The sequence below is a fragment of the Oncorhynchus mykiss genome, chromosome 18 (assembly GCF_013265735.2).
Source record: "Oncorhynchus mykiss isolate Arlee chromosome 18, USDA_OmykA_1.1, whole genome shotgun sequence".
Classification (NCBI taxonomy): domain Eukaryota; kingdom Metazoa; phylum Chordata; class Actinopteri; order Salmoniformes; family Salmonidae; genus Oncorhynchus; species Oncorhynchus mykiss.
Genome location: NC_048582.1, coordinates 49,943,396 through 49,967,722, shown reverse-complemented (window position 1 = coordinate 49,967,722; position 24,327 = coordinate 49,943,396). Strand labels below are relative to the sequence as shown.

Genomic DNA, 24,327 nt, shown 5'->3' with positions numbered 1-24,327 from the left:
TGAGACTGGGACGGAGATTTGTCTTCCAACAAGACAATGATGCAAAACATAAAGCAAAATCTACAATGGAATGGTTCAAAAATAAACATATCCATGTGTTAGAATGGCCAAGTCAAAGTCTAGACCTGAATCCAATCGAGAATCTGTGGAAAGAACTGAAAACTGCTGTTCACAAATGCTCTCCATCCAACCTCACTGAGCTCGAGCTGTTTTGCAAGGAGGAATGGGAAAAAATGTCAGTCTCTCGATGTGCAAAACTGATAGAGACATACCCCAAGCGACTTACAGCTGTAATCGCAGCAAAAGGTGGCGCTACAAAGTATTAACTTAAGGGGGCTGAATAATTTTGCACGCCCAATTTTTCTGTTTTTGATTTGTTAAAAAAGTTTGAAATATCCAATAAATGTCGTTCCACTTCATGATTGTGTCCCACTTGTTGTTGATTCTTCACAAAAAAATACAGTTTTATATCTTTATGTTTGAAGCCTGAAATGTGGCAAAAGGTTGCAAAGTTCAAGGGGGCCGAATGCTTTCGCAAGGCACTGTACATACACACACACACCTCTTAAATGATTTACTCCAAAACAATGTCATGGTAGTCTACTGTACATTGATAAAGGAAACTAAAAAGGCAATCTCGGTGCTTCAATTCACATTTGTCAGGTAAATCCACCCTTTGCTCCACTACAAAAACCAGACCAAAGCAGGATCCAGTCCAGAGCAAAGTCAGGTCAGTTTGACATGTCATGATGTCACAATCTCCCTCCACAACCGCCACATCTGTATGTCCGTGGCGCCGGCGAGTGGTCGTCACCGTTCGTGTTTCGACATACTTTCGCCTCTCTCTACCACGCTAACTCTGTTTCTCAGCTCCTTCAGCGCCACGTCCACAAAGAACTCGGCCATGACAGGACAATGGTCGGACGCCACCCCGCCCCACGACCAGTTGTCAGGTATCCAGGGGTTGGTCAGGCCCTCCCGCACCACCACGCAATGACCTGCAGGGAGCAGCATATACATGGAGATACATACAGGTCAGAGGTTAAACATTCAGATAAAATTCTTGGTGTCACTCAAATCACCCCATAGCCAAGCTCATCACTATAACAGACATGCAAATCGAGCATTCATGTGCCAATGGTTAGATTGGTATCTTATTGCAGTGGGCATAACTAGAACGGTAAGAATGCTACATATTCTGACACACACAGTTACATCTGTAGACAGACGTACCTGCGTAGATCTTCTTCAGTGACTTGCTGACCCAGATGTTGTCCAGACAGAGGGAGCCCTGGGGGAAGCGGGTGCTGATGTTGGTGAACATGTTGGAGGGAACCAGGGGGCTCAGCCGCTCCTTCCTCAGCTGATCTAGCTCACTGCTCTGGGGGGAAAGGCCAAAGTCCCCCAACACCACCAGGCCCTTCTGAACTGTCACACAGAAACCACAGATGGACATTAGCCATGTAGCAATGTCAAATAACCTAATGCAATAACCCACCGAGGAAGAGAAAGAGGGTAAGAATAATGAAAGAGAACATAAGTTTTGAAAAGACAGAATAGGGAGACCTTTAGCTACTGACCTTTCAGTGCCTTCTGGATACTAGAGGTCAGTCTGTGGGCCTTGACTTCCTCCGAGTGGTGGTTCCTAACGTTGGACTCCTCAGCCCCAGACACGGCCGGAGCTCTCATGTGGACATTGACAATCGTCAGCTCAGACGATCCAATCTAGTCACATATTAATAATTAACATAATGTTAGTCTCTCTTGCAGGACATTATATGGTTATAATGGTATTGATAGGGGCAATAAAATGAGTAATGCATTCTGTTAGTCATTTTATGATCAACATTTCAGCATAGGGAGATCCCACAAAACACACACTCCCTGTTGACTTACATAAAAGTGGGCAAGATACGGCCGGGCGTGTTTCTCATTGCCGTTGACAACAGGACTCTCCAGGACAGAAGCCTCTTTCAGGTCGATCCCAGAAGAGCTGTCCCACAGGAACCCAGAATAACTGACTCCCTGATGGAAGAGATGACAACAGACAGACAGCAGTGAAGAAAGGAGACTAGTCAAACTTCCAGAAAACCCTTGAACAAGAATTGGAGTCAACTCAGTTTTCAGTGAAGTTCCCAAAGCCTGAGCTCAGTCTCTATATTCCTAGGGAGAAGGGGGAGGCTAAGTGTTTCCTGATCTGCCCTCTCTAAATATAGAGAGCCTGGGGATGTCTGGCCTGTATACTGAAGATGAAGGCATGGCTGTATCTTCAGTTCTCCTCTCTGTTAGTTAAATGAGGTCTCTCACCTAGGGAAGTATAGGCCTCTCTGAGTTCTGGTGGGTCTGCCCCTGGGGCAGGAGGGGATCATGTGCTGGGGTAATGGGGGGGGGGGTTAACAGGAGGGTGAGACATGATCAGCATCACAGACTGAGACAGACAGATAGAGAGAGCGACAGAGCGCGAGAGAAACAGACAGACGTGTGTCATAGATAATTAAAGCCAGAGAACAAGGCCACTGCAGTGGAGCCACAGACAGATATGATAGCCACTGGCTACATCTTCCTGCTGCTAATTCAATGGAGCTTTCTAAACCGTGTGCAGAAAGCAGACAAACACTTGCACAAAAAAAACAAATCAAATTGCACACCACACACACACACCAAAAGCCATTATAAAAACTAATCGAATCGTACACAGAGATCCTGCTCTATAGTGAACAGGTCAGAGCAGCAGCAGAAGAGTTATAGCTCCATTCCAGAGCATCTTCACAATACAATACGGCTCCTTGACAAACTGCAGACGCTGACAGTGGCAGCACTAGGAGAGGGAGGCTGACAATGGCAGGACTAGGAGAGGGAGGCTGACAGTGGCAGCACTAGGAGAGGGAGGCTGACAATGGCAGGAAGGCTGACAGTGGCAGGACTAGGAGAGGGAGGCTGACAGTGGCAGGAAGGCTGACAGTGGCAGGACTAGGAGAGGGAGGCTGACAATGGCAGGAAGGCTGACAGTAGCAGGACTAGGAGAGGGAGGCTGACAGTGGCAGGAAGGCTGACAGTGGCAGCACTAGGAGAGGGAGGCTGACAATGGCAGGACTAGGAGAGGGAGGCTGACAGTGGCAGCACTAGGAGAGGGAGGCTGACAATGGCAGGAAGGCTGACAGTGGCAGGACTAGGAGAGGGAGGCTGACAATGGCAGGACTAGGAGAGGGAGGCTGACAGTGGCAGCACTAGGAGAGGGAGGCTGACAATGGCAGGAAGGCTGACAGTGGCAGGACTAGGAGAGGGAGGCTGACAGTGGCAGGAAGGCTGACAGTGGCAAGACTAGGAGAGGGAGGCTGACAGTGGCAGGACTAGGAGAGGGAGGCTGACAGTGGCAGGACTAGGAGAGGGAGGCTGACAGTGGCAGGACTAGGAGAGGGAGGCTGACAGTGGCAGGAAGGCTGACAGTGGCAGGACTAGGAGAGGGAGGCTGACAATGGCAGGAAGGCTGACAGTGGCAAGACTAGGAGAGGGAGGCTGACAATGGCAGGAAGGCTGACAGTGGCAAGACTAGGAGAGGGAGGCTGACAATGGCAGGAAGGCTGACAGTGGCAAGACTAGGAGAGGGAGGCTGACAGTGTCAGGACTAGGAGAGGGAGGCTGACAGTGGCAGGACTAGGAGAGGGAGGCTGACAGTGGCAGGACTAGGAGAGGGAGGCTGGAAGGCTGACAGTGGCAGGACTAGGAGAGGGAGGCTGGAAGGCTGACAGTGGCAGGACTAGGAGAGGGAGGCTGGAAGGCTGACAGTGGCAGGACTAGGAGATGGAGGCTGGAAGGCTGACAGTGGCAGGACTAGGAGATGGAGGCTGGAAGGCTGACAGTGGCAGGACTAGGAGAAGGAGGCTGACAGTGGCAAGACTAGGAGAGGGAGGCTGACAGTGGCAAGACTAGGAGAGGGAGGCTGACAGTGGCAAGACTAGGAGAGGGAGGCTGACAGTGGCAAGACTAGGAGAGGGAGGCTGACAGTGGCAAGACTAGGAGAGGGAGGCTGACAGTGGCAAGACTAGGAGAGGGAGGCTGACAGTGGCAAGACTAGGAGAGGGAGGCTGACAGTGGCAAGACTAGGAGAGGGAGGCTGACAGTGGCAGGACTAGGAGAGGGAGGCTGACAGTGGCAGGACTAGGAGAGGGAGGCTGACAGTGGCAGGACTAGGAGAGGGAGGCTGACAGTGGCAGGACTAGGAGAGGGAGGCTGACAGTGGCAGGAAGGCTGACAGTGGCAGGACTAGGAGAGGGAGGCTGACAATGGCAGGAAGGCTGACAGTGGCAAGACTAGGAGAGGGAGGCTGACAATGGCAGGAAGGCTGACAGTGGCAAGACTAGGAGAGGGAGGCTGACAATGGCAGGAAGGCTGACAGTGGCAAGACTAGGAGAGGGAGGCTGACAGTGGCAGGACTAGGAGAGGGAGGCTGACAGTGGCAGGACTAGGAGAGGGAGGCTGACAGTGGCAGGACTAGGAGAGGGAGGCTGGAAGGCTGACAGTGGCAGGACTAGGAGAGGGAGGCTGGAAGGCTGACAGTGGCAGGACTAGGAGATGGAGGCTGGAAGGCTGACAGTGGCAGGACTAGGAGATGGAGGCTGGAAGGCTGACAGTGGCAGGACTAGGAGAAGGAGGCTGGAAGGCTGACAGTGGCAGGACTAGGAGAGGGATGGATTTCATGCTGACAGTAATAGAGGTCAGAGGTGAGGACAGGGCTGGGAGGTTGACAGTAAGTGTGGTCAGAGGGGAGGACTAGGAGGGTTTGTTTACTGACCCCCCTCCACATGATCTGTATTATCCTTCTTACTTGACAGGAGCCATCAGGCACAGAGACAGAATAAAGCTCAAGTTTACTTCAAGGGTCAATTTCAAGACGGGCTTCCTTGGAGGTTAAACACTGCTATCTAGTCCTTGTGGTGTTTGGGAAGACAGAGTGTGTGTGCCCTCAGAGATTCTTTATGGTGTTGGACAGACATTATGGGAACAGAAAGGGCCTCTCTAAGGGTCCCATAAATCAACCAGCTTTAAATCATACTGTACTAGACCATCTGACCTTTGACCACTACAGCAGGCCTTAGATCAAGGGATCTATTGTGCCACATCTGGTCACTGTTAACAGACCCTTAGTAAAGAGGTTATGTTTGAGCGTAAAGGGTTAGCACATTTTTCAGTGATAATGTCTGTTTACTTCTGGGCTGTGTGAACTAATTGAGATGGGTGGTCTGTTTCAGATGGGATGTGAGATTGTAAGAGGGGCTGGGGTGGAAGAAACAGAGCAGGAGAGAGACTGAAAGAGAGAGAGAGGGGAAGAGAAGCAAGAAAGCCAGAAGAAATTTGTGTTTCGTGCAGTGAGGTCACAAGTATCCTTACCTTGTTGGACAGTACTGTGGGTTTCTCAGAGACGGTACTCTTCCAGACCCCCCGTGGTCTTCTCCACTTCCTCACGCTGTCCAACGAGCCCTGGTTCAGTTCCACACAGAACTGCAACACAATAGAGGGATTTGTATTATTACACAACACCAGACTGGACAGAAAACCATAGAAATAGTGTAGTAGTTATTCAGTCATTCTATTTCTATGCAGTGGGCAATGCAATGGATGTAGGGGCATGTTAAACAGCAGCTGACTGGACATAGCAGTAGTAGATCACAACTACTGTCAACACACTATTTTTGTCTCTGCATTTATTTATCCACTACAATCTGTTTTTAAAATAGCCACAGCAGATATTTAACGACTTGAAATTAGCACCGTTTTTGGTATGAAGTGAAATGACTCCTCAAATGACACCTTTTGAAATGACCTAAAATAGTACCATATGATTTGGAAAGAGAAGAAAAACGACTAAATGTATTTTAGTGTGCCTCAGACACCAGCAGTGTTGTAATGTGAGAGGTCACTGAAGAAGTTGGCAGTGATGGAATGGGAGAAGAAAACTTGGTTTTGAGACTGTCGTGTCTGGCATTCCTTGACTGACCTGCTACCAGGTCCCAGAGGGAGAGCTTCCCTATGGGGGCATAAGAAGAGGGTCCCTTCCCTGGCTCTTATCTAGCCCTCACCTCCACCCCACCCAGGGAGATTGTTGAAGACAGTGACATGAATTAACCTTTAGCACAGCTGTCATTTCATGCTGGTTATATCCACTCACTTCCCTGTCTTCCTGTTCAGAGAGAAAGAGACACCTCAGCAACTGTCATTGATCAGGTCAGTTCCCGGTCTCTCATACTGCTCCTATTGTCAGTCTGACTTTCTCCTACTAAGGGGTGTGTGTGTCCTCATACTGTCTGCTAATACCGTCTCTCTGACTGGGGAAAGAAAGGTACCTTTACCAGTGACTATCATCAATAAATACCCCATCATGCTCTCCTGCAGGCCCTATATTATTGTCAAGCACCAACTCCAGCTGACACAGTGCCAAGCAGCCTATAATAAAGGACGCTAATAACATTTCAAAATGGCAGCCGGTAGAAAACAAACAATTTACTATCGTCATGACGCCTGGATCCGGCAGAAGCGGAGAGAGATGAGGATGGATCGAAGGCAGCTATTTCTAGGTTGAACAAACCCACAGCCATAATTCAACCAGTGATGAACCAAGATGTGGGTATAGAGGAGGCCTTGGCACAGCTCCCAAAACCTGTGTGTGTGTGTGTGTGTGTGTGTGCTCGCGAAAGAGAGATATACAGACATATCTTACACCCAGTACCAGTCAAAAGTTGACACACCTACAGTACTCATTCCAGGGGTTCTTATTCAGACTATTTTCTACATTATGGAATAATAGTTAAGACATCAAAACTAAGAAATAACAAATATGGAATAATGTAGTAACCAAAGAAAAATGTTAAAATCTAAATATTTTGTATATATTTCTATTAGGTTCTTCAAAGTAGCCACTGTTTGCCTTGACAGCTTTGCAAACTCTTGGCATTCTCTCAACCAGCTTCATGAGGTAGTCACCTGGAATGCTTTTCCAAAAGTCTTGGAGTTCCCATATATGCTGAACACTTGTTGGCTGCTTTTCCTTCACTCTGCAATCCAACTCATCCCAAACCCTCAATTGGGCTGAGGTCAGGTGATTGTGGAGGCCATGTCATCTGATGCAGCACTCCATCACCTCTACTTCTTGGTCTAATAGCCCTTCCACAGCCTGGAGGTGTGTTGGGACATTGTCCTGTTGAAAAACAAATGATAGTCCTACTAAGCGCAAACCAGATGGGATGGGGTATCGCTGCAGAATGCTGTGGTAGCCATGCTGGTTAAGTGTGCCTTAAATTCTAAATAATTCACAGACAACGTCACCAGCAAAGCACCCTCACACCTCCTCTTCCATGCTTCACGGTGGGAACAACACATGCGGAGATCATCCGTTCACCTACTCTGCGTCTCACAGACACGGCAGTTAGAACCAAAAATCTCAAATTTGGACTCATCAGACCAAAGGACAGATTTCCACCAGGACTTATGTTTCTTGGCACAATCAAGTCTCTTCTTATTGGTGTCCTGTGATTCACACAGTCTCCTCTGAACAGTCGATGTTGAGATGTATCCGTTACTTGAACTCTGTGAAGCATTTATTTGGGCTGCAATCTGAGGTGTAGTTAGTTGCCAATTTCTGAGGCTGGTAACTAATGAACTTATCCTCTGCAGCAGAGGTAACTCTGGGTCTTCCTTTCCTGTGGCAGTCCTCATGAGAGCCAGTTTCGTCATAGCGCTTCATGGTTTTCGTGAGTGCACTTGAAGAAACTTTCAAGGTTGTTGAAATGTTCCAGATTGACTGACCTTCATATCTTTAAGTAATGATGGACTGTTGTCTCTTTGCTTATTTGAGCTGTTCTTGCCATAATATGGAATTGGGTCTTTTACCAAATTGGGCTATCTTCTGTAAACCACCCCTACCTTGTCACTACACAACTGATTGGCTAAAATGCATTAAGGAAAGAAATTCCACAAATTAACAAGGCCCACCTCGTAATTGAAATGCATTCCAGGTGATTTCCTCATGAAGCTGGTTGAGAGAATGCCAAGAGTGTGCAAAGCTGTCATCAAGGCAAAGGGTGGCTATTTGAAGAATCTGAAATATATTTGTTTAACACTTTTTTGGTTACTACATGATTCCATGTGTTATTTCATAGTTGATGTCTTTATTATACAAAGTAGAAAATAGAAACATTTAAGAAAAACCCTTGAATGAGTAGGTGTGTCCAAACGTTTGACTGGTACTATATGTGTGTAATCACCTAGTTAGCACACAGATGGAGATTGCCATCTACAGTAAACAAAATGTTTTATCCCGGAATAAAATGGAGTCAAATTTTTCAATTCCGTAAAGGTAATTATCTAACTGAAGTTGATCGGTGTTGATCAATACTGTGAATGGGGGCCATAAAATAATTTCTGGTCACCATGGAGACCACGGATGTGTAGTGCAGTAAAAAGGGAAGCGCTGTGAAATATTTCTTAAATCTCTCCTGAATGTGTTTATTCTGAATATGATTGAGTCGCATTGTTAAAAAAATAAAACTACTTTAACAGGTTACTCCCTACAACTACAGGCAGACTGACAGTCCATTTTCTCCAACTCAGTTATAGTTCCCCAGTCTCTACTCTGCAGCAACGCTTGAAACACGAGTAGACAACATACCACTTCACACACTCAGAAGGGTTGGGATTCAAAGCATAACAGTTAAGATTTTCCAGACCCTGTCGATTTGTTGTTTCTAACCGATATGCTGCTACTGACGTAGATTTCCAGTGGCCAGAATCCTCTTGGTATGGATAACAGTCCAGCTGGCTAGCTGGCACACACACACACGCACACACTTGTTTTAGCAGCAGTGAGTAAGAGGAAATTAAGCTTCATTTCCAATCGTTACAAGTTTTAATGGAAATAAGGAATAATTGCTGTGGCAAATAAAAACATGTCCATTGCCCACCCTGTTGCGTCAATAGATAATATAGGTCTGAGGGAAAGAATACAAAGGAAGTGTGTAGGAGTGTGAAATGGGAAGAGAGAAAGTGTGGGTGTGTATTAGTGTGTGTGAGAGTGAAATGGTAAATAGTGTGGGTGTGTAGTGATGTAACCAACTGGCTAGATGATGGCTACCCCACCATGTTACTCTACTCCTGCATGTTGTTTAAGCCACCTCTGGGTCAGATTTAACCCAGGGTTAAGGATAACACTGCGCTAAGAAAATGTGTGTGTGTGAAAGTCCCTCATGTCACTCAGGTGGACAAAGTCGTGGTTTTGAACTTCAAACTAGCGAAGTCTGGTAAACAACTAGAATAAGACCAAGACTGATATTTTTGGGGAAAAGACTCATCGCTCAGTAATTCACCAAACCACAGAAGGTTCCTTAGCTACAAAACAGGAAAAAAAAGTGACTAAGACTGCTTCACGTGCTTAGAGTGACTAAACAGTGAAAAATGTCAACTGTTAGTAAACATGCCAACTCAAACTGTCGGTTTAGTCAGTGTGTGGTGCGTGATGCAGCATCACAGATGTAGACCTTTGATGTGTTGACTATATAGAGATTAAAGGTAAACATTATGGGGGGGGTTGGTCGAGTGGTAGTGTTGCCGTCCCTGAACCACATTGTCCTGGAGTTCAATCCCCCGTTCCACCACTCACTTTATCCCTCTCATTCATCTCCCCGTCTCATTTTATAATCTTTAAATCGGTCAATCAGTTCTTGACACAAATCGGTGCGCCTGGCACCTACTACCACACCACATTCAAAAAGGCACATAAATCTGTTGTCTTTCCCATTCACCCTCTGAATGGCACACATACAGCATCCATGTCTCTATTGTCTCAAGGCTTAAAACTCCTTTAACCTGTCTCCTCCCCTTCCTCTACACTGATTGAAGTGGATTTAACAAGTGACATCAATAAGGGATCATAGCTTTCACCTGATTGGTCTGTTATTGAAAGAGTAGGTACCATTAATGTTGGTACACTCAGTGTATGTATTTTGACATTTTAATGTTACTCCCATGTAGGCCTGTATTTACAGTTATATCTTGTTTTGTCTTATCATGGGGGAACTCTCCACTGCAAGTTATGAAACCAGAAAAGGTGATTTCAGTTTTAGAATTTTACGGAATATTCCAAGTTGTGAAATTCCAGTGGTCAGTTAAATCTCTACAGGGAGTTGAGGAACGGAGGCAAAAGACAAGGAAGACCGGTGTGGTGTTGGAGTCGTGACTGAAACCATTTCTGGGAGCTTGAGGAGCCTGTGGGTTTGGACATAATGGTTCTGATTTCACACACACTTCGTGACTCACTGGCTGCCTGTACTGCAGCGATAGAGGGAGGGAAAATGTTATCTGTAGAAGATGAGCAAAGAGAAATAGAGCGAGATGGATCATTTTTCTTTATAAAGCATCCTCCAATCCAGCTCTCTTCTCTGCTTTAGGAAAGAATATCTTCCTCTCACCTCCATTTTCTCTCTCTCTCTCTCCCGCTCTCCTTTCCTCTCTTTTTTTTAGAAAGAAATGATCAATCCCTCTCTTCAGAGAGGAGCTTTCACTCTAACTCTCTCTCTCTCGCTGTCTGAGAGACAGCAGCTCTGCTCTGTCGACCTAGTTCTCTCTCCAGGAGCGCCTCACGTTCACATACTGTACCAGACAGACCGACAGACGGGCGGCTCATCTCTCTCCCTCTCATCCCAAACAGCTCCTACAGCTGTTACTAAAAGTCTGCTCCAGCACTGATATAAACAACATTATAAACTGGGTGGTTCGAGCCGTGAATGCTAATTGGCTGACAGCCAATTTTGGTGTATCAAAACATGATTTTTTTTTTACTGGTCTAATTATTTTGGTGACAATTTTATAATAGTAATAAGGCACCTCGGGGGATTGTGGTATATGGCTTTGTGTTGTGCCTAAGAACTGCCCGTAGCCGTGGTATTTTGACCATATACCAAACCCCCTCGGGACTTATTACTTAAATATAATTTACAGACACTGGTTTAGGACCTAGACAGGGTTCATAATAATCTCCAATGCCAACATACAGTGCCTTCTGAAAATATTCAGACCCCTGGCCATTTTCCACATTTTGTTAGCCTTATTCTAAAATTGCTTCATTAAATAAAATTCCTCAGCAATCTACATAGAATACCCCAAACGACAAAGTGAAAACAGGTTCTTAGACATTTTGGCAAATGTAAAAAGACCATTTCCTAGGAGACTTGAAATTGATCTCAGGTGCATCCGTTTCCATTAATCATCGTTGAGATGTTTCTACAACTTCATTGGAGTCCACCCATGGGAAATTCAATTGATTGGACATGACTTGGAAAGGCACACCTGTCTATATAAAGGTCCCATAGTTGACAGTGCACGTCAGAGCAAAAACCAAGCCATGAGGTCGAAGGAATTGTCCGTAGAGCTCCAAGACAGGATTGTGTCGAGGCACAGATCTGGGGAACCATCTCGGCAGCACTTCTTCCATTTAAGAATGATGGATGCCAGTGTGTTCTTGGGGCTCTTCAATGCTGCATATATTTTTTGGTACTCTTCCCCAGATCTCAACACAATCCTGTCTTGGAGCTCTACGGACAATTCCGTCAACCTCATGGCTTTGTTCGATCTTATAGCTATAGCATCATGCTGTGGGAATGTTTTTCAGCAGCAGGGACTGGGAGACTAGTCAGGATCAAGAAAAAGATTAACAGAGCAAAGTACAGCAAGATCCTTGATGAAAACCTGCTCCAGAGTCCTCAGGACCTGAGACTGGGGCGAAGGTTTTAACGTCCAACAGGACACAGAGCCTAAGCACACAGCCAAGACGTCGCAGGAGTAGCTTCAGGACAAGTCTTTGAATGTCCTCGAGTGGCCCAGCCAGAGCACAGACTTGAACATCTCTGGAGAGACCTGAAAATATCAGTGCAGCAACTCTCCCCATCCAACCTGACAGAGTTTGAGAGAATCTGCTGAGAAGAATGGGAGAAACTCTACAAATACAGATGTGCCAAGCTAAAGCACTGCATCTCAGTGCTAGAGGCGTCACTACAGACACCCTGGTTCGAATCCAGGCTGTATCACAACCGGCTGTGATTAGGAGGACGGCGCACAATTGGCCCAGCATCGTCCGGGTTTGGCCGGTGTAGGCCTTCATTGTACATTTGTTCTTGACTGACTTGCCTAGCTAAATAAAGGTTCAATTTTAAAAAGTTAAAATGAAATATCCAAGAAGACTCAAGGCTGTAATCACTGCCAAAGGTGCTTCAACATAGTGCTGAGTAAAGGGTCTGAATACTTATGTTAATGTAATATTTCAGGTTTCTATTTTTTTATAAATTAGCAAAATTGTTTAAAAAACAGTTTTTGCTTTGTCATTATGGGGTATTGTGTATTGATTGATGACGGGGGAAAAAAACAACATTTAATAAATTTTAGAACGACATTGTGTCATGTCAACATCACAAAATGTGGAAAAAGTCAAGGGGTCTGAATACTTTCTGAAACACATTGTATACTTCTGAACACACAAATGATCTTCAGACTAGATCTGACATCTATAGATCTATTTAACTAATTGATTGGATGTTCACCAGACAGTCTCATATTGCTTCATTATCGTACATCAGGCAGTCCTTAGAGAGAGGACCTTCTCTGACTTCTCTGTCCACAGCTACATTATCCTAACCTCATGACCAAAGTAGAGCGCAGACATACATAGAGAACCCCTAATGGGTTGAGGACATTACATAACATTCAGTAATAGAGAATCAGGTTATTCTTTCAGGGCAGTGTCTCTTATCTCCTCACTCTCAAAGAAGACACCCTCTCTCTCTCTACACGTAGCAACCACCGACTTATTTATAGCGGTGAAAGCACAGGAGACTGGCCTCACAAGTTCACTCTAAATTTAAACCTGGAAATAGAATATAGTTTACACCGAGGGAGCCAGAGAGAGAGGGGCAGAGCGCAAGAGAGAGAGAGGGGCAGAGCGCAAGAGAGAGAGAGGGGCAGAGCGCAAGAGAGAGAGAGAGAGAGGGGCAGAGCGCAAGAGAGAGAGAGAGAGGGGCAGAGCGCAAGAGAGAGAGAGGGGCAGAGCGCAAGAGAGAGAGAGAGAGAGGGGCAGAGCGCAAGAGAGAGAGGGGCAGAGCGCAAGAGAGAGAGGGGCAGAGCGCAAGAGAGAGAGGGGCAGAGCGCAAGAGAGAGAGGGGCAGAGCGCAAGAGAGAGAGGGGCAGAGCGCAAGAGAGAGAGGGGCAGAGCGCAAGAGAGAGAGAGGGGCAGAGCGCAAGAGAGAGCGAGGGGCAGAGCGCAAGAGAGAGCGAGGGGCAGAGCGCAAGAGAGAGCGAGGGGCAGAGCGCAAGAGAGAGCGAGGGGCAGAGCGCAAGAGAGAGAGGGGCAGAGCGCAAGAGAGAGAGGGGGGCAGAGCGCAAGAGAGAGAGAGGGGCAGAGCGCAAGAGAGAGAGAGGGGCAGAGCGCAAGAGAGAGAGAGGGGCAGAGCGCAAGAGAGAGAGAGGGGCAGAGCGCAAGAGAGAGAGAGGGGCAGAGCGCAAGAGAGAGAGAGGGGCAGAGCGCAAGAGAGAGAGAGGGGCAGAGCGCAAGAGAGAGAGAGGGGCAGAGCGCAAGAGAGAGAGAGAGGGGCAGAGCGCAAGAGAGAGAGAGAGGGGCAGAGCGCAAGAGAGAGAGAGAGGGGCAGAGCGCAAGAGAGAGAGAGAGGGGCAGAGCGCAAGAGAGAGAGAGAGGGGCAGAGCGCAAGAGAGAGCGAGAGGGGCAGAGCGCAAGAGAGAGAGCGAGAGGGGCAGAGCGCAAGAGAGAGAGCGAGAGGGGCAGAGCGCAAGAGAGAGAGAGGGGCAGAGCGCAAGAGAGCGAGAGGGGCAGAGCGCAAGAGAGAGAGCGAGAGGGGCAGAGCGCAAGAGAGAGAGCGAGAGGGGCAGAGCGCAAGAGAGAGAGCGAGAGGGGCAGAGCGCAAGAGAGAGAGCGAGAGGGGCAGAGCGCAAGAGAGAGAGCGAGAGGGGCAGAGCGCAAGAGAGCGAGAGGGGCAGAGCGCGAGAGGGGCAGAGCGCAAGAGCGAGAGCGAGAGGGGCAGAGCGCAAGAGCGAGAGCGAGAGGGGCAGAGCGCAAGAGCGAGAGCGAGAGGGGCAGAGCGCAAGAGAGAGAGAGGGGCAGAGCGCAAGAGAGAGAGGGGCAGAGCGCAAGAGAGAGAGAGGGGCAGAGCGCAAGAGAGAGAGAGGGGCAGAGCGCAAGAGAGAGAGAGGGGCAGAGCGCAAGAGAGAGAGAGGGGCAGAGCGCAAGAGAGAGAGAGAGGGGCAGAGCGCAAGAGAGAGCGAGAGGGGCAGAGCGCAAGAGAGAGAGCGAGAGGGGCAGAGCGCAAGAGAGAGAGAGTGGCAGAGCGCAAGCGAGAGAGAGGGGCAGAGCGCGCAAGAGCGAGAGAGAGGGGCAGAGCGCGCAAGAGCGAGAGAGAGAGGGGCAGAGCGCGCAAGAGCGAGAGAGAGGGGCAGAGCGCGCAAGAGCGAGAGAGAGAGGGGCAGAGCGCAAGAGAGAGAGAGGGGCAGAGCGCAAGAGAGAGAGAGGGGCAGAGCGCAAGAGAGAGAGAGGGGCAGAGCGCAAGAGAGAGAGAGGGGCAGAGCGCAAGAGAGAGAGAGGGGCAGAGCGCAAGAGAGAGAGAGGGGCAGAGCGCAAGAGAGAGAGAGGGGCAGAGCGCAAGAGAGAGAGAGGGGCAGAGCGCAAGAGAGAGAGAGGGGCAGAGCGCAAGAGAGAGAGAGGGGCAGAGCGCAAGAGAGAGAGAGGCAGAGCGCAAGAGAGAGAGAGAGGCAGAGCGCAAGAGAGAGAGAGAGGCAGAGCGCAAGAGAGAGAGCGAGAGGGGCAGAGCGCAAGAGAGAGAGCGAGAGGGGCAGAGCGCAAGAGAGAGAGCGAGAGGGGCAGAGCGCAAGAGAGAGAGCGGGGCAGAGCGCAAGAGAGAGAGAGGGGCAGAGCGCAAGAGAGAGAGAGGGGCAGAGCGCAAGAGAGAGAGAGGGGCAGAGCGCAAGAGAGAGAGAGGGGCAGAGCGCAAGAGAGAGAGAGGGGCAGAGCGCAAGAGAGAGAGAGGGGCAGAGCGCAAGAGAGAGAGAGGGGCAGAGCGCAAGAGAGAGAGAGAGGGGCAGAGCGCAAGAGAGAGAGAGAGGGGCAGAGCGCAAGAGAGAGAGAGAGGGGCAGAGCGCAAGAGAGAGAGAGGGGCAGAGCGCAAGAGAGAGCGAGGGGCAGAGCGCAAGAGAGAGCGAGGGGCAGAGCGCAAGAGAGAGCGAGGGGCAGAGCGCAAGAGAGAGAGGGGCAGAGCGCAAGAGAGAGAGGGGGGCAGAGCGCAAGAGAGAGAGAGGGGCAGAGCGCAAGAGAGAGAGAGGGGCAGAGCGCAAGAGAGAGAGAGGGGCAGAGCGCAAGAGAGAGAGAGGGGCAGAGCGCAAGAGAGAGAGAGGGGCAGAGCGCAAGAGAGAGAGAGAGGGGCAGAGCGCAAGAGAGAGAGAGAGGGGCAGAGCGCAAGAGAGAGAGAGAGGGGCAGAGCGCAAGAGAGAGAGAGAGGGGCAGAGCGCAAGAGAGAGAGAGAGGGGCAGAGCGCAAGAGAGAGAGCGAGAGGGGCAGAGCGCAAGAGAGAGAGCGAGAGGGGCAGAGCGCAAGAGAGAGAGAGAGAGGGGCAGAGCGCAAGAGAGCGAGAGGGGCAGAGCGCAAGAGAGCGAGAGGGGCAGAGCGCAAGAGAGAGAGCGAGAGGGGCAGAGCGCAAGAGAGAGAGCGAGAGGGGCAGAGCGCAAGAAAGAGAGCGAGAGGGGCAGAGCGCAAGAGAGAGAGCGAGAGGGGCAGAGCGCAAGAGAGAGAGCGAGAGGGGCAGAGCGCAAGAGAGCGAGAGGGGCAGAGCGCGAGAGGGGCAGAGCGCAAGAGCGAGAGCGAGAGGGGCAGAGCGCAAGAGCGAGAGCGAGAGGGGCAGAGCGCAAGAGCGAGAGCGAGAGGGGCAGAGCGCAAGAGAGAGAGAGGGGCAGAGCGCAAGAGAGAGAGGGGCAGAGCGCAAGAGAGAGAGAGGGGCAGAGCGCAAGAGAGAGAGAGGGGCAGAGCGCAAGAGAGAGAGAGGGGCAGAGCGCAAGAGAGAGAGAGAGGGGCAGAGCGCAAGAGAGAGAGAGAGGGGCAGAGCGCAAGAGAGAGCGAGAGGGGCAGAGCGCAAGAGAGAGAGCGAGAGGGGCAGAGCGCAAGAGAGAGAGAGTGGCAGAGCGCAAGCGAGAGAGAGGGGCAGAGCGCGCAAGAGCGAGAGAGAGGGGCAGAGCACGCAAGAGCGAGAGAGAGAGGGGCAGAGCGCGCAAGAGCGAGAGAGAGGGGCAGAGCGCGCAAGAGCGAGAGAGAGAGGGGCAGAGCGCAAGAGAGAGAGAGGGGCAGAGCGCAAGAGAGAGAGAGGGGCAGAGCGCAAGAGAGAGAGAGGGGCAGAGCGCAAGAGAGAGAGAGGGGCAGAGCGCAAGAGAGAGAGAGGGGCAGAGCGCAAGAGAGAGAGAGGGGCAGAGCGCAAGAGAGAGAGAGGGGCAGAGCGCAAGAGAGAGAGAGGGGCAGAGCGCAAGAGAGAGAGAGGCAGAGCGCAAGAGAGAGAGAGAGGCAGAGCGCAAGAGAGAGAGAGAGGCAGAGCGCAAGAGAGAGAGAGAGGCAGAGCGCAAGAGAGAGAGCGAGAGGGGCAGAGCGCAAGAGAGAGAGCGAGAGGGGCAGAGCGCAAGAGAGAGAGCGGGGCAGAGCGCAAGAGAGAGAGAGGGGCAGAGCGCAAGAGAGAGAGAGGGGCAGAGCACAAGAGAGAGAGAGGGGCAGAGCGCAAGAGAGAGAGAGGGGCAGAGCGCAAGAGAGAGAGAGGGGCAGAGCGCAAGAGAGAGAGAGAGGGGCAGAGCGCAAGAGAGAGAGAGAGGGGCAGAGCGCAAGAGAGAGAGCGAGAGGGGCAGAGCGCAAGAGAGAGAGCGAGAGGGGCAGAGCGCAAGAGAGAGAGAGGGGCAGAGCGCAAGAGAGAGAGAGGGGCAGAGCGCAAGAGAGAGAGAGGGGCAGAGCGCAAGAGAGAGAGAGGGGCAGAGCGCAAGAGAGAGAGAGGGGCAGAGCGCAAGAGAGAGAGAGGGGCAGAGCGCAAGAGCGAGAGGGGCAGAGCGCAAGAGCGAGAGAGGGGCAGAGCGCAAGAGCGAGAGAGGGGCAGAGCGCAAGAGAGAGAGAGGGGCAGAGCGCAAGAGCGAGAGCGAGAGGGGCAGAGCGCAAGAGCGAGAGCGAGAGGGGCAGAGCGCAAGAGAGAGAGGGGCAGAGCGCAAGAGAGAGAGAGGGGCAGAGCGCAAGAGAGAGAGAGGGGCAGAGCGCAAGAGAGAGAGAGGGGCAGAGCGCAAGAGAGAGAGAGGGGCAGAGAGCAAGAGAGAGAGAGGGGCAGAGCGCAAGAGAGAGAGAGGGGCAGAGCGCAAGAGAGAGAGAGGGGCAGAGCGCAAGAGAGAGAGGGGCAGAGCGCAAGAGAGAGAGAGGGGCAGAGCGCAAGAGAGAGAGAGGGGCAGAGCGCAAGAGAGAGAGAGGGGCAGAGCGCAAGAGAGAGAGAGGGGCAGAGCGCGAGAGAGAGAGGCAGAGCGCAAGAGAGAGAGAGAGGCAGAGCGCAAGAGAGAGAGAGAGGCAGAGCGCAAGAGAGAGAGAGAGAGGCAGAGCGCAAGAGAGAGAGGGGCAGAGCGCAAGAGAGAGAGGGGCAGAGCGCAAGAGAGAGAGGGGCAGAGCGCAAGAGAGAGAGAGGCAGAGCGCAAGAGAGAGAGCGAGAGGGGCAGAGCGCAAGAGAGAGAGCGAGAGGGGCAGAGCGCAAGAGAGAGAGCGAGAGGGGCAGAGCGCAAGAGAGGGGCAGAGCGCAAGAGAGAGAGAGAGGGGCAGAGCGCAAGAGAGAGAGAGGGGCAGAGCGCAAGAGAGAGAGAGGGGCAGAGCGCAAGAGAGAGAGAGGGGCAGAGCGCAAGAGCGAGAGGGGCAGAGCGCAAGAGCGAGAGAGGGGCAGAGCGCAAGAGAGAGAGAGGGGCAGAGCGCAAGAGAGAGAGAGGGACAGAGCGCAAGAGAGAGAGAGGGACAGAGCGCAAGAGAGAGGGACAGAGCGCAAGAGAGAGGGACAGAGCGCAAGAGAGAGCGAGAGGGGCAGAGCTCAAAAGAGAGCGAGAGGGGCAGAGCTCAAAAGAGAGCGAGAGGGGCAGAGCTCAAAAGAGAGCCAGAGGGGCAGAGCTCAAAAGAGAGCCAGAGGGGCAGAGCTCAAAAGAGAGCGAGAGGCAGAGCGCAAGAGAGCGAGAGGGGCAGAGCGCAAGAGAGCGAGAGGGGCAGAGCGCAAGAGAGCGAGAGGGGCAGAGCGCAAGAGAGCGAGAGGGGCAGAGCGCAAGAGAGCGAGAGGGGCAGAGCGCAAGAGAGCGAGAGGGGCAGAGCGCAAGAGAGCGAGAGGGGCAGAGCGCAAGAGAGCGAGAGGGGCAGAGCGCAAGAGAGCGAGAGGGGCAGAGCGCAAGAGAGCGAGAGGGGCAGAGCGCAAGAGAGCGAGAGGGGCAGAGCGCAAGAGAGCGAGAGGGGCAGAGCTCAAAAGAGAGCGAGAGGGGCAGAGCTCAAAAGAGAGCCAGAGGGGCAGAGCTCAAAAGAGAGCCAGAGGGGCAGAGCTCAAAAGAGAGCCAGAGGGGCAGAGCGCAAGAGAGCGAGAGGGGCAGAGCGCAAGAGAGCGAGAGGGGCAGAGCGCAAGAGAGCGAGAGGGGCAGAGCGCAAGAGAGCGAGAGGGGCAGAGCGCAAGAGAGCGAGAGGGGCAGAGCGCAAGAGAGCGAGAGGGGCAGAGCGCAAGAGAGCGAGAGGGGCAGAGCGCAAGAGAGCGAGGGGCAGAGCGCAAGAGAGCGAGGGGCAGAGCAGAAGAGAGCGAGGGGCAGAGCGCAAGAGAGCGAGGGGCAGAGCGCAAGAGAGCGAGGGGCAGAGCGCAAGAGAGCGAGGGGCAGAGCGCAAGAGAGCGAGGGGCAGAGCGCAAGAGCGAGAGAGGGGCAGAGCGCAAGAGAGAGAGAGGGACAGAGCGCAAGAGAGAGAGAGGGACAGAGCGCAAGAGAGAGGGACAGAGCGCAAGAGAGAGCGAGAGGGGCAGAGCTCAAAAGAGAGCGAGAGGGGCAGAGCTCAAAAGAGAGCGAGAGGGGCAGAGCTCAAAAGAGAGCCAGAGGGGCAGAGCTCAAAAGAGAGCCAGAGGGGCAGAGCTCAAAAGAGAGCGAGAGGCAGAGCGCAAGAGAGCGAGAGGGGCAGAGCGCAAGAGAGCGAGAGGGGCAGAGCGCAAGAGAGCGAGAGGGGCAGAGCGCAAGAGAGCGAGAGGGGCAGAGCGCAAGAGAGCGAGAGGGGCAGAGCGCAAGAGAGCGAGAGGGGCAGAGCGCAAGAGAGCGAGAGGGGCAGAGCGCAAGAGAGCGAGAGGGGCAGAGCGCAAGAGAGCGAGAGGGGCAGAGCGCAAGAGAGCGAGAGGGGCAGAGCGCAAGAGAGCGAGGGGCAGAGCGCAAGAGAGCGAGGGGCAGAGCAGAAGAGAGCGAGGGGCAGAGCGCAAGAGAGCGAGGGGCAGAGCGCAAGAGAGCGAGGGGCAGAGCGCAAGAGAGCGAGGGGCAGAGCGCAAGAGAGCGAGGGGCAGAGCGCAAGAGAGCGAGGGGCAGAGCGCAAGAGAGCGAGGGGCAGAGCGCAAGAGAGCGAGGGGCAGAGCGCAAGAGAGCGAGGGGCAGAGCGCAAGAGAGCGAGGGGCAGAGCGCAAGAGAGCGAGGGGCAGAGCGCAAGAGAGCGAGGGGCAGAGCGCAAGAGAGCGAGGGGCAGAGCGCAAGAGATAGGAGAAAAAGCAGGAGATAGAGAGCGAGAAAGAATTGTGCATAATTGAGAAAGTACAGAAGGTTAAGTGGGTGGGTGAGAGAGAGAACAATGGAGGTTCTCTACATGTTTTTAAATGACAAGAGCCTCTCATAATTATCACGAACATAAAGATTCTGTACTGGTGGACTAATCGGTACACAGAACTTTGCTCCCCAAATCAATAAGTTATTTGTTCTAGTAGGTGAAGAAAGGGATTGCTACACTGTACCTTGTCAAGGGCTTCCCGATCTACCAGGTCTTGTACTGCCAGTAACTTGATGCTGGAGAGAGAGAGAGACACACGAATGCATCAACAAAACAGAGAATAGTCTCTGTTATCGAAGCTGACTTTTGTGTTATTAGCCATATGATAGGGTAGTATATACACACACCAGTTCTGGTAATAGAGGAGGCCACTGCATTATTAACACAGAGGGCCTCCCTACACATCCAGGATCCTCCTGATTCTACAACACATAACACGACTCAGTCTTTTCCCTGTGTCTTAAATGGAATACTATTGTCCCTGCATAGTGCACTATACACAGCGGCTCTCATCCAAAGTAGTGCACTAGGAAATAGGGTGCCATTTCGGATGCATACAACATTTATTATGCAGAGAAAAGCAGAGAGGGGGAAGAGTAGACTTTGGACTGCAAGCCCAGGAGATTGTACATACAAACACATTGGTGCAGAGATGGGGTGGAACCTACTTTACGAGCCCATAAACATTAATCTGTTTACTTTCGAATTGTTTTTCCAGCCTACTAGTCAGCGTGATAAAACAAAATGGCAAAGCATAAGCACTATTTTCTCTCCCCCGTCCTGGTCCTCCTTTTGCTCCATCCTGCTGCACACACACACTGTTCTCAACTCCCCCTAACACACTCAGATTCACACACAACTGCTGGCTATTAACTAAATGAGCAAACAAAATATTCCTCATTGGTTCACTGACTCAGACTTGTTTTTAAAATAACCCCAGAGAAACCTAATTTGGTAATAGCATTTTTTTTAATGTAAAAAGGTAACTTCAACAGAGAGGTTACACTATGGACTACAGTTGTAACAGAAGAGGTACAAACACTTTGGCCTATTTCACAGATGGGATTACACACACACACACCTCCCCCTGTGTGGATATGTCTCCTCACGCATAACTGCACTGCACATCCTCGGTCACCATAGCAACCAAGTACAGTGTTTTATGGCCCTCTGTCCACAGTATTGATCAAGGCTGATTAACTTTAATTAGATCATTAAATCTAAGGCAGTGAAAAACGAGACTTTTCTCCAGGCTAAAAAACATGTAGACTAGTGTATTTTATGCCTATTGTGATGAGGCTCTCTCCATGGGCTTGGTGATAAACCCCAACCCACTAAAAAGGAGGCAGCTAAATGAGGTTGCTGTGGCCCACATGTACTCCATGAATGAATAAAACCTGTTGGGATAACAGTTATGAAGTCAGACACAATAAATGTATGTGAATCCAGCAGAATCTATAATACCACAAATAATGACAGGGTAGGCTGCTCTGCTGACACTGACAAACTGGGATAAATAGAAAAACGGCCTTGTCTAGAATGCAATCAATCTAATCGAGGCCTATAAAAAGAGGAGACACATACTGTAGGCTATGACGTTTAACCTGGAGGAAATTGTCACCAAAAAAAATAAAAAAATTCAAGAGAAAGGACTCACCCAATGAAGACCGTGAATAGGTGCACTCACCGGGGATATTTCACCTTTATTTAACCTGGTCGGCCAGTTGAGAACAAGTGACAATAAAATAAGCTATTGAACAAACAGTAGCCAACTGGGATTTAAGATTTAAGATTTTGATAGCCTAAAGAAAGAGACAGGTTTGAGTTACTTCTTGGTCTCCTTTGTTTTTCTAGAGATTGTATTTTGAAATGTTGCGATAGTGAAAGCATCTTAAATAAGCCTGACAGCCGCAAATCAACAAATCAGCCATTTGAAATGCTGCGCAAATTGCACACTACCCCGAATCGAGATTATGCCCTGGCCTTGCGATTTTCATACAATCGATAGCCATTTTTTAAAGAAGCTAATGATCCTCTGTGGCCTAAATCATGCTCTCTGGTGTAGTGTTTTTTGTATAGACAGGAGTAATTTTATAATTTTGGCAAGGTCAATTAAATTGACTTTAGATGAAGCTGCATAAAACAGTTTGCCGTTAGGCTAGTAGGTTTACAAGGCCGAGTTCAAATGCCGACATCAAATTCAAAGCAATTGGCTCACGGCCTAAACAACTGACAGGTGGTGCCGAAAATCTCCACTTTCTGTGGCACACAGAGTCAAATCATTTCTATAGAACAAACTTCCCGTCAGGATTGGCAACCAAAGTGAATAATTAATGTTTGTGTGTTACATTAAACATAGAGGAGGGAGTAAAATGTAGGCACGCAAACGTTTCTGAACAACTAGTCGAATAAGACATGGGAGAGAGAAGACTAATTTTGGCAAAGAGACTTATTTATAGACTAATACAGTTGAAACAAGTAGCCAAACCGAAAACCGCAGACATTACTAGTGCCTCCCCCGCGATCAAACCGCAGACATTACTAGTGCCTCCCCCTCGATCAAACCGCAGACATTACTAGTGCCTCCCCCGCGATCAAACCGCAGACATTACTAGTGCCTCCCCCGCGATCAAACCGCAGACATTACTAGTGCCTCCCCCGCGATCAAACCGCAGACATTACTAGTGCCTCCCCCGCGATCAAACCGCAGACATTACTGAGAAATGCGTGCAGGCTGGCAGCTTCTCTCCAAGCGATGCTCCGCATTGTCCTCAAGTAATCCTTTCAATACGCTAAGCAACCGTTGCATTTTAAATTGTGATTGTAAATGATTTTAGTCTACTTTTTTTGAGGCCTACTTTTCCATTTTTTGGTCTTGAGCTAGGATATGGTGACCTGGGGTCTCGTACATGAATATGTATCAGCAGACAGGACACCTAGATTGATTCTAATTCCAGCATACAGCTCAGTCACCGTGGATGTGAACGGAGAAGTAGACTGGTGACCTTGGGAATAGCAGGATCAGTGCCCTGCCTCCCTCTACTCCCAACGCGTCTCAGTAGGTCGGTGGTTTCCCAGCGGTTATTACAGGACATTACGCAACACGGCTGCTGAGTCTGTTCGAACTTTGACCCTTTATGCCACGCAGCATAAGAGCATCTGCTAATATCAATGGTAACAATGCACATGTGAACATTAGCCTCCCGGTCTGCTCTGTGCGGGAATGATTGGGTGGAGGAGGTTCACTGGAGCACCTCGTCCATAAAGAGGAGGGAGGGAATGAAATGAAGAGCGTAAAAAGACAGACGACAGATGAGACTAAGCTGATAACAGACAAGAGTCCCCACCCAGGGATGAGACTATTTCACAGTCGTATATAGACTGATAGTAAACGGAGACAAATTACTACAATGTACAATGGACCCATTCGCAAAAAGTAACACTCCAAATCCAGCACTTCAGAAGCATTTATTTTATCCTACAAATAGATGCTTTTGTGGCCATCTTCAAAATGGTTTGATGCTTTTGTTTACCCACCACAATCGTTTTCCACCCGGCCCTAACACACAAATTATTTCATAATAGATTGTGAGAGATAGATGTTTGTGGTCTCTTATCAAAACAGGAAGTGTGGAATCAGTGATTGTGAATAGAAACAGGTCTGGAGCCAGAGCTCTGTAGGAGGGTGACGACACCCCTTCCCCACTGTAGGTGTGATCACACAGAGGCTCCACTGCCTCCCTTGCACTGACCACAGGTGACCTGGCCGCAGTGCAGGGAAAGGGCCTGATGTGACCATACAGGAGAGTGTGTGTGTGAGACATGATAGCCTGTTCAAACTCCTCAAATCCTCCCCACAGCCCGACAGGATGGGCAGGTTAACAAACGAAGGCAGGCACTGAAAAAATTTAAAGAATGACAGAAAGAAAAGCTCTACTGCAAATGTACAAAGTGAGAGACCACAAGCACACACACACACACACACACACACACGTAAAAGGATGGAGGGGGCTTGCAGCAAAGGTCATACAAAAATCCACACTAGAGGTCGACTGATTAATCGGAATGGCCGATTAATTAGGGCCGATTTCAAGTTTTCATAACAAATCGGTAATTTTGGAAACAGATTATAGCCGATTACATTGCAAACCACGAGGAGACTGCGTGGCAGGCTTGACTACCTGTTATGCGAGTGCAGCAAGGAGCCAAGGTAAGGTGGTTGCTAGCATTAAATGTATCTTATAAAAAACAATCTCAACATAATCACTACTTGCTTCTACACCTGCATTGCTTGCTGTTTGGGGTTTTAGGCTGGGTTTCTGTACAGCACTTTGAGATATCAGCTGATGTACGAAGGGCTATATAAATAAATTTGATTTGATGACTAGTTAACTACACATAGTTGATATTACCAGTTTATCTAGCTTGTCCTGCGTTGCATAAAATCGATGTGATACCTATTAACTTATCATTGA

General features: G+C 50.3%; 1 protein-coding gene across 1 annotated transcript in view; it reads right to left on the bottom strand.

Annotated features, from left to right (window-relative positions):
- Positions 1–455: 455 nt before the first annotated feature.
- LOC110496430 (endonuclease/exonuclease/phosphatase family domain-containing protein 1) overlaps positions 456–24,327 on the bottom strand; it is a 36,104-nt gene continuing 12,232 nt past the window's right edge. The window contains exons 2-7 of the mRNA XM_021572328.2: positions 20,037–20,088; positions 5,389–5,499; positions 1,897–2,025; positions 1,581–1,725; positions 1,234–1,428; positions 456–998 (exon numbers count right to left, since the gene is read on the bottom strand). Coding sequence (XP_021428003.1) covers positions 811–998; positions 1,234–1,428; positions 1,581–1,725; positions 1,897–2,025; positions 5,389–5,499; positions 20,037–20,088 — 820 coding nt within the window. The 3' untranslated portion in view covers positions 456–810. The remainder of the gene's footprint in view (positions 999–1,233; positions 1,429–1,580; positions 1,726–1,896; positions 2,026–5,388; positions 5,500–20,036; positions 20,089–24,327) is intronic.